Raw genomic sequence first — 10,004 nt, forward strand, 5'->3', positions numbered from 1 at the left:
CATCCCTTAATAGCTGTTTTCGCGGGTTTTAAGAGATTGATTCATGAGTGATATGGATCCTCTATCGATCACGGATACCTCAATTGGGGTCCTGAAGCCTTGGATCTCTGTTTTCAGACTTCAATTGTCAGACCTTAACAATTGCAAAAATAGGTACCAGAATGATTTTGCACCTCCGAAATGAAAAGAGATTTTGCAGAGCGGTGAGTTGAAAGTTCTAGAGCGCATCCATAAGATTAGTTTGAGATATTTTTGAAGACAATCGCTCCACACGTTCCCGAGATATCGACGTTCAAAACTTGAAAAATTCTTTAAATTCGGTACCTCCCTTATATTCTTTGTAAGAGTTCATCAATGGTTCGGGTTAGTTTGGATTGGTCAGAGTGGAAGGTTTGAAAAGGCCCAGATGTGAGGGAAAGTTGGACCCTCTTATAGTACCTCTTCTAGTACTTCTTTTGGTGATTCTTCAAACAGTGGGCACCACTGGTACGTACGTACTTAAATTAGTCACATTCTAAACATTAGCATCAGTACTTAGAAATGTGCAATTGGTACCTTTTTATAATAACTTTAGTGGCAGATTTATGCTATTTATCAGAACGGAACGCGTGGGTACTACTCAGAAACAGTGAAAAAGTATTGTAAGTTTTTATTGCTCAATTGTGTTTAACATCAGTTAAGTTTAATTAGGAAGTACCTGAACGACTCAATGCAGACGAATAAAAGGAACCTCTCGACGGTTCTTTAGGTCCCATTCGCAGTTGCAGCTAAAACAGCTTCGTACAGGATTTAACAGCCACCAGAGATTAACAATTAAATAAATGTACAAAAAGCATTAAATAAATAATAAATAAACGTTATTTATTTGCATCTAAAACCCCCAACAAATACATAAATATTTACAAGAAACAACTCTATAGAACCCTAATATCTGTACCCTCCATTGGGTGTGAGGGGCTGCTGCTGCTGCCCCTGATTCTGACTGGAAAACCCTTGGGGGGCAGGTTTAATCCCTTGAGGGCCTTGCGAGTACCCCCCAGAGGACTGCTGGTACTGTCCCTCGTCGTGGCCCTCGTGGTACTGCCCATCATCTCCTTCGGGCTGGTACGCCCCTTCTAGAATTGCCCCCGAAGCTTCGGCTTGCCGGATAACTTCCAGGGATTTCAAAATTTCCTGTGGGATTGGCGGGGGGGTGGGCAGATGGGCACCTTGAGCGACATACCCATTTTCGTCTGCTGTGTAGGTGATTTCGAAGTGCTCCCCTTCGGGAGAGGAGAAGCGATAGGAACCTTGCGCCTTGTTCCAGCCGGATTGGGCGGAGCCCTCCTCTTGGGCTGCGATATCATTGCCAGTTTCGTAGGCGTATCTAAATCATTATTAGGTAAGTTTTTAAAACGTTTTACGGCGGTTCGCACCTGTAGGTACCATCCCCTGGGTTTTCGGTATCTAGCCTCAAAATTGGTACATCAGCTAACGGGGATCTTTGAGTGGGATACTGCTGAGAAGGAAACTGTCCACTTGTTTGACCTTGAGGCTGAAACCCTGAAGGTGCCGGGGCTCCGTACTGGCCTTGAGGTGCTGTGATAGAGGGCTTTACAGAAGAGTTAAACGAAAGTGAGTTAGCGTACCTCCTCCTGCAGATGGTCCGGTCTTGGGTGGTTGAAAGCCTTGAGGTTGCCCTTGGTTGCCTTGGGGAGGGAGGTACTGTAGATTGTCCAACCTCGCGGAAGAAACGTAGCCAACGAGGGCTAGTACGGCCAAAACCTACAAGAATAGAATTTTATTGTTAATTAGCTTTGCAACAATTATTTTCTCATCGTTAGCAGACATCAGCAATCCTTGAGTTAATTACTTGATTATTCCATTTTTCTGCACAATTACATTAATCCAAAATATTAATAAGGTTCTGTTAGGTAATAGATGATATAGAGAGGTTCTTGTTACACTGCAGAAATCGCTCATGTCTAACCTTTGGGCATATTAGAAAGCCCCAAGAAGAAGGTACTCGAACCAAAAGTGGTGGTTCTAGGTCATTTTCAGATCTCGATGAATTCGCACAAAACCGCTTATTGTTAGTCGTGAAAAATAGATTATTACATCGGTAGATTATTGCGATTATACGCGTGGGAACCGTGGTTTTGTGCAATTGCTGCTTCGAGTGTGCGAAGAACCTTGCGAAGTACTGCAATGGTACCATGCAATGCATCAGTCAGTGGCACCGCTTTGAAGTAATTCTACTGAGTGTCTAAGTCTTCCGGAACCGTACATCGGGAGTCTCGTTCTCGTTCTCAATTGTTCCAAAGAAGTCGCCAACCCTTGTTTTTACGCCTTGAAGATCGGCACATTCCGAAGATATAGCCGAATCATTTTGACCCCAAATTAGGCTCTTTCTAAGTATGTCTTCTTGCACAACTCTTCAGTAATTGTTAATGCCTCGAGAGGAGGATCATATTTTTTCGAAAAGAAGATTAATTATTGCAGAATTCTCCATCTTCACTTTTGCTCTTGAAGATCGATAATTCACGAAAAAAACAACATAATCTCTCTCTACATACCTTTAAAGAATATTTTCTCTATTCAGAAAAATTGTCTATTATTCTAGCGATCTTCATCTTCGTTTGCGCTCTTGCGCATTGAAAAAAGTGCAGATATAGCGGAATTTTCATGACGAATAAATAGGTCCCAAGTAACTGACTGATTCAGAAGAATCCTATTCCCGTCATACCATAAATTATTGAAGCTTTCTATGCATATCTTCATTTGCGTCACTGAAGATCGACGATTAAGAAGACTACTAAATTAGGCCCGACTTAGTCTCCTATCGGAAGTTTGTCCTGATCTACATTTTATCCCCGAAGGGCAAGCTGAATGCTCCACTATGTAAATATTGAAGAATTAGACGAATTAAAAATAGATGAAAGAGCTGTAAAAATCCTCAAAATATTTCTATATGAATTTCCCGAGGCTCTCTTCGGGAAATCTTCTAGGTCTTTTTCCTAACATTGAGCGAAATTCTCTGTCTTCATTTTCCCTCGTGAAAATCGGCAACGTTCGAAGACAGAGATGAGTTCCTGCGACTCCTAAATAAATTGTTCTTAAGTCGCCCCCCAGGCTTCAAGGATTGTTAAAGGCCCAAGATTCATATGTTCACGACACACTCTTGGTCTTAATTTTCGAGTGTGAAGAATTGTAAACCCTGCAGAAACAGTGGGTCAATTGGCCCCCTGAATTAAAAAGTCCATATCCTGGCTGGCTATATAGGTTTTAAGCATTCGTCCTTACCTATTACTTACATTCTATGAAGATTTTAGGAAGAATTGTGTAAAGCTATTCTATGAAAATTCGGTGAAGAACGTTTTAACATTTATCAACTGCAGGAGCAAAGTTCGACCAGGAGTTATTCAAAATTGTAGAATTGAAGAAACGAAGACATAGAAGGACCGCTTTAACGATCAGTAAGTTTAGAGGAAAAGCCGGATCAAGAATCCCTCAAAATTGAATAATCGAAGCAGTAGAGCAGATTACTTTATGTACAATGTTTTAATGAAGAAGTGCGCATCATTGCCAAGTTTACTCGCAATTTCTCAGAAATGTGTAGACAATAATTCAAGTGACTGACTTCCTTGGTCGCTTCGGGGTAAACTTGGCAAGACCGCTGCCTCACTACACCACTGTTCCTCACTAAAATGAACAAATGACATAACAAATCCACTCACTTTATGCATCGCGCCGCTGATGAACCACAAAGAAAACTGGTGCAAACTTAATTCGTGGGAACAAAGACTGCTGTGTGGCCAAATTGGGGTACTCTTCTTATACGTACGGGTGCCTCCCACCCGTATGGACCAATTACACCGAGAGGTACACAAGACTAATTGGTGCTGGCTGTTATATGAAGAGATGAACTTGAACTTTTTAACTCTTGTAGATGATTTCCTTAATGGCCTAATGGGTACCTACCTGTTGGATAATGTGAAGAACCTTGGGGTGTCAAATTTACCTGAGAACCTTTCATATTAAGATCTCATGATGGGAGAGAAAGCTAAAGAAGACTCAACAATCAAGTTTCTTTTTCTCAATTTTGATGAAGCTCCCGCGGGATGTTCTAGGAATCACGATGATGCAATTGGCCAATATACACTCGTCATCGCCATCAGCAGCAGAAGATCTTAGGCAATAATGCCGATCTTAAAAGCTTCTTCTGCAATATTGCACATACAACCAAATTAATTACTTAATTTGCCATAAAATTGATCGAGCACTATTTATGATTGACTGGGGCTTTTAAGAAATCATGAAAGTATTTAATTATTTCGCTAATTAAGAAATATGTGCGACTGGGTGAGTGAAGAGTTTTACACCTCTCTGACCATGAGATTATAGAAAATAATTTCAGGTAAATGCACAACAATTTTGCCCTGTTTGAACCTGCTATTGTTCTTTCGTTCAGGGTCGGGCTTAGCAAGTCAGGCGCCCTGAGCGAAATTTTTAGTCTCCGCCCCCCACACCCGAGAAAAACCACCAACTGGGAAAACGCGTCACCACTCCAGGTTTGTCGCCCTCACCCCACCCCCCATCACTCCCTTCCCTAAAGCCGGTACTGCTTACGGTGAACCGATCAGCGCATATTTTTCGGTGCTTCTTTCAGGCTTTGTGCAGAATGGTTGACAGTGTAGATGCCCGAATTTTCCCTTCAAATTGGATCTCTCTGGCTGAGACGCAGCTCCCATACCAACCAAATGTTGTTGGCTTCTTCGTAACGTCCCATTCGATCGTCATATACCCGAGGATTTGGATGCAAGGACCAATTTGTACACACACGTTTCCCTCAAAATAAAAAAAAGATGAGAATTTAAAGCTAATGGTCAACTTGCCCAATGCTGCTGGATCGTAATCCCACGTACCCCTAACGGAAGCTCAAGATGTCAAAAGCTCTCTGCAGACTCTGTGTGTCACATCGCTAGGTGCCGTTTTCATCAAGGAAACCTCCCGTTGTTGAGCTCTGCTAGTGCTGTGGTGTTTCAATGTAGATTTCTTCTAGATGCTCTTCCGCATGGAGCCGGTAATTCATTACCTTAGGACTGATACTGCAGACTATCGCAGCATAACTTCTTTCCTAATGTCTTATTCCTACGGTTTTTGCTTGACTTCTTCATGAGGAAGGTTGAATTTTATAGTTTATTAAAACGTTTACGGCTTCAGTATGATTTTTAATTTACTTTTTGCTCGGATGATGATGATGATGAGGCATTCTTATACTAATTATCTGGCACTGTTGTATTGTCGCAGCTGTTTTGACTGAATAAGATTGATTGGCCTCATGGCATTGAGTTTGGGCGTCAACGTTCAATTACTAGAACCTTCCAAATGATCACCCAAATGAATGTCTTTTCAATCATCCTCAAAAGCTCTTTTATTCTGCAGACGGATGTAATATCGTCGATTATTCAACAACAGCAATTCATTCGTCTTCGGTTATTGTCTACTATCTTTTTCAGGCGGTAATTATTTCATAGATTGGTATTTTTTATGACACCATGTCGCTTAATTCAAACGCAGGGCCGGACTCCAGGAAAAATGAGCATTGCGCTCCTAATGGTCGGTTTCCTCCAAGTTTGGTCCTGTCGCAGAGCGAATGGACGTGTTTGTGTAACATTTAGCCCGATAATTGGTGTCCATTAGATGGCCCGCGTTTCGTGAGCTGAATGCAGGAGCAAGTTGATTCGACAGCCTTGGGGAAGTCCCCTATTGGGGCCCTGCCTACGATGGGTAAAATCTAAAATTACCGGCTTTGAGATCATCAACCATAAACAAAAATCCATAAAGCACGGATCTAGCTAATAAAGGTTACTGGAGAGTCACGATTTTTTCTGCAGCATCTCAATTTTTTAACGTGTCTAGTTAACTTCATTAACACTTAAGAGGCATGTTCAATTAGTGTCTATTTTGTTGTAAATATGAGGTTTTTCGTGGCGCCGTGGGTGGGAGGCACCATCATGGTACCTATATAATCTTTATGGTACTCCGGCTCCAGCAGTAGGGTAGTTTTTGTGCATGGTGGCTGAACAACACCCATTTAACCGGGATTAACATGATGAAGCAGGTAAGAGGTTACATTATTGCTAAAACAATGCCATCTTATGTAAATATTTAATGTAACAGCAAAAAGACCTAGTTCCCATCGAGTAATTAAATAATAATTAATTTTTGCTGAATTATGTGTGCAATCGACCAAACTTTCTTTTAGGTACTCCTGGCCTTGGCCCTTATAGCCTACGTGGAATGTGCGAAATTAGACCATTTGACCTACCTACCCCCCGATAACAGGCCCAAAAACACTGGAAACTACGACCAAGGACTTACAGCTCCCATTGGTCAAGCCTCAAGCCCACAACAGACTTCGTTTGGACCCTTTAGCAGGGCCCCGGAAGAAACTCAACCCGCGTTGAGAAACAACTACATTGAACCTGCCAGTGATAACCACCAAAGACCTGCAGAGTTTCGATACTCCGGTCAAGCACCGCAAGGAGCTCCTGGAGGGCCTTCAACAGGCCCGTCCTATCAATCACCACAAGGTCACGCTGGAACTTCCGGAGGATCGGCACCTTTATCGCGTCCTCAGTATGCCAATCAACCCCAACGAAGCTATTCCCAATCTGGACCTTCCGTCGCAGGACTTCAGCAAGGGCCTTCTGCAAACCAGCAGATCCCTATCCTCAAACTAAATTCTCAAAACGATGGTGCTGGTACGTATCATACTGAATACGAGACTGGAAATGGGATCCAATCAGTTGAAAACGGGGAAGATAAGGGTGAAAGTAAGCTGGTTCAGGGTTCCTTCTCTTACACCTCCCCTGAGGGAGAGAAAATTGGCCTCAGTTATACTGCTGATGAAGAGGGATTCCATCCTCAAGGAGATAACCTGCCAACGCCTCCTCCAGTACCTGAAGCTATTTTGAAGAGTATTGAGTACAATAAAGCTCATCCTGAGGATGAGGGAGATGATGGATTGTATAATGAAGATGAAGAGTCTAAGCAGCATTTAGCACTGAAAAACAATAGTTATTCTAGAGGTCAACCAGGAGGTTTTCCTTCTAATGGAGGTCACGGAACCTTTAGTTCTTCAAGTGGAAGTTGTTCGGGATTGGGTGCAAGTTGTAGTAAAGGCGGAGGCAACCAACCTTTCCAATCTTCTGGACCATCATTCCAAGGAGCAGTTCAACCATCTGGGTCTTATAGGTCGTCGTCTGTTTCTTTTGGACCGTCTTCCCAAGGAACCTCTTCAAACGAAGCTACCAACTTTTACAGACCTCCATCCAATGGTCAAGAAGATGACTCAAGCTATCCTTGTAAGACTGGTGGACCTTCGTGTGGTGCTTTTGGACCATCTTCTCAAGCACCAGGAGCTAACCAACCTTCTCAACTTTCCGGATCATCGTCTCAACGCCCTAATCAACCTGGATCTGGTGCCTTTGGTTCAACTTCCCAAGGAACTGCTTCAAGTCAAGCAACTAATTCGTATAAACCTCCATCAGGCTCCTTCAGCCCATCTTCTCAAAGAGATAGCTCAAGTTATCCTTGTAAAACTGGTGAACCTTCATGTGGAGCATTTGGACCATCTCCCCCAGAACCGGCAGCTAGCCAGTCTTTTCTATCTTATAGACCTTCTTCCAATACATTTGGACCATCATCGAAACCTGGCGCTTTAGGATCATCTACCCAAGGAAATGGATCTAAACAATCTTCTCAACCACACGGTGTTTCAGGATCGACCTCTCGTGGAACTACTTCCAGTCAATCTTTCCAATCTTATGAACCATCAAATGGCTTTGGACCGTCTTCGTACACTCCTGGAGCTAGTCAAAAAAGTCCTGCTTGCGCCGGCTCTGCCTCAGGGTGTCGTCCTTCTTATGGACAATCCAAACCTAATGCTTTCGAACCATCACCCCAAGGAAATCAATTTTACAGACCTTCGTCTGGTCCATCCTCCAGTACCCCAGTGCCATCCCATCCCTCAAGGAGTGAACCTCAACAATCTATACCTAGTGTGTTTGGACCATCGTCTCAAACAACTGGTCCGAACCACCGTGCTCAATCTTTCGGACCAATATCTGACACTTTTGGCTCATTATCGCAAGTGGCTGAACCATCCTCCACTGCTTTTGGTCAATCGTCTCACACTTCCGGAGCTGGTCAACCTTCCCAACGTCCGAATGGTGGATGCGCAGGTTTCTCAGGTTGTGGAAACGGCGCCCAATCTTCACCCTCAAAATCTGGTGCATTTGGACCATCACCTCAAAAAGGTAGTCCTTCCCAATCTTATGGGCCCTCATCAGGTGAATTAGGACCGTCCAGCGGACCCCCTTCTCCCACACAGCGTGGATTGTCGGGACAAGCATTAGAATCATTGGCTTCTCAATTTTCATCCACTATTTACCGTGGAGGTCAGGCTGCCTCAAAAGAATCAGGATACCAGTACAAATCTCCCACTCTCCAATTTGGTGTTTCGTCAAGCCCTCAAGGTCCCTCTAATGCTTCGGGTAAAAAAGAGTTTGGAACAGATTTTGCTGGAAGTTTTGTAAAGCCTTCTAGGGTTCCACCAGTGCAGGCTCAAGACAAAAATGGGGGTTATTTGTATTAAATATGAAGACTTTGGTTTTATTAATGTACTGCCATAATATTATACGATTTTGTGTAAATAAATCGAAACTTATGCTACGAATAATAATGTCCTTCTGAGAAACAATTAGAAGATTATTCAAACACGTCTGTAGTCCATAATGATAGGTCAATTATGGGTCTTCATGCCCATATAGAATATGCTTCTTCGAAGGAATTGGCTTCATTTGAAGCAAAAATGTGGGCCACCAGAGCAATTATTTCGAAAATTGATTCTCTAATAGCAGGCTTAGTATTTGATTTATGGCCCGGGGTCAGGTCAGACTTGCCCAACGATCATGAAAGAAGATCATGTCGGTTTTGCATTGGTCAATCAGTCTCAAATTGGAGGTAAATCTGTCTTAAGTGGTCCATTGCATAAGACATATGGCCTAGTGAAGGTATTCGTTTGTTAACAGATTGTTCAACAATGTCCGTAACTACGAGACGTAAATGTACGTAACTTACGAGAATAGATTTGAGCCCCAAGGGCTTTCCATCTAAGGGCAAAAGGGTTTTCCGTTTGAGGAGCTCCCGGATATTAACGATTAGAATGGCTCTGACTGCATACCTACATATAGGCTGAAGGTTGGGTTTCATCAGCGTAATCTATTGATCATCATTATTGGAATAATGGTAAAAAAAAATTAATAAATTGCCCATGTGCTTGAAGCGGTGGGGAGCCATCGAAGGTTGTCTAAAGTGAGCGAATATTACACGTAATTTTTCCTTGGCGAAAACGTTTTATTATTGAGGGCCTATTTGTATGAAAATGTAAAAAATTTAATATACAGATCTAGTGTATTGTTCGTTATTACAGAAAATTATCGTGTGAAAGCCGCTTTGATTAGGCTCCATAATCGCTCTCTAAAGGGTGCTATTCCAACCTTAAGAAGCCTTTTCAAAAACCACATCATCAAATTACATCTTTATTCTGAAAGTATTCCCTAAATATATCTTTATGAACTGTCCACGTTGGTTCTCGTCACTAAGAGCAAATTAGGGAATGTTTGCAGCATATCTTGATTTAAAGGTGAATAGAAATGTTTTAAGTAGCTTGAAAATTGTCGTGGAAACATGAGGAGTGTCGAAATTTTCGATTGTAGAAGAGCATATTTCAATAGTCAGATGTTCGTGCATGGAAACCTTCGAAGTTCCAGCACTAAACTTTTCACTTTTTAAATTTTTACATGTAAATATCGCCCCTTTTACGAACCAAATATTCAGCTTTCAAGTCTAATTCCGTCATAATTCCGCTATAATCACTCAACTGTAACGTTGACGACTTGAAAATACTCTTTATGAAAAGAATTTTAGTTAGGTCAGAGGAACAAATACTCCCAAAA

General features: G+C 42.2%; 2 protein-coding genes across 3 annotated transcripts; one reads left to right on the plus strand and one right to left on the minus strand.

Moving 5' to 3' along the window:
• Nucleotides 1–522: 522 nt before the first annotated feature.
• On the minus strand, nucleotides 523–3,845 carry LOC136349210 (pupal cuticle protein 20-like). Its single transcript, XM_066300610.1, has 4 exons — nucleotides 3,717–3,845; nucleotides 1,629–1,764; nucleotides 1,416–1,578; nucleotides 523–1,366 (listed from the first exon to the last, which is right to left on the minus strand). Exons 1-4 carry the CDS (start codon nucleotides 3,723–3,725, stop codon nucleotides 925–927), a joined length of 750 nt encoding a protein of 249 aa, XP_066156707.1. The 5' UTR covers nucleotides 3,726–3,845; the 3' UTR covers nucleotides 523–924.
• A 1,999-nt stretch (nucleotides 3,846–5,844) lies between these two features.
• LOC136349426 (nuclear pore complex protein DDB_G0274915-like) lies at nucleotides 5,845–8,746 on the plus strand. 2 transcript variants are annotated; one of them, XM_066300962.1, is made up of 3 exons: nucleotides 5,845–6,103; nucleotides 6,248–8,258; nucleotides 8,289–8,746. In XM_066300962.1, the coding sequence occupies exons 1-3, from the start codon at nucleotides 6,092–6,094 to the stop codon at nucleotides 8,639–8,641; spliced, it is 2,376 nt and encodes a 791-aa protein (XP_066157059.1). In that variant the 5' UTR covers nucleotides 5,845–6,091; the 3' UTR covers nucleotides 8,642–8,746. The 2 variants fall into 2 exon arrangements, with proteins under 2 accessions (XP_066157059.1, XP_066157058.1); XM_066300961.1 differs by having other exon boundaries at nucleotides 5,846–6,103; nucleotides 6,248–8,746.
• Nucleotides 8,747–10,004: the final 1,258 nt, after the last annotated feature.

Source organism: Euwallacea fornicatus, chromosome 37 (genome assembly GCF_040115645.1).
Source record: "Euwallacea fornicatus isolate EFF26 chromosome 37, ASM4011564v1, whole genome shotgun sequence".
Classification (NCBI taxonomy): Eukaryota; Metazoa; Arthropoda; class Insecta; order Coleoptera; family Curculionidae; genus Euwallacea; species Euwallacea fornicatus.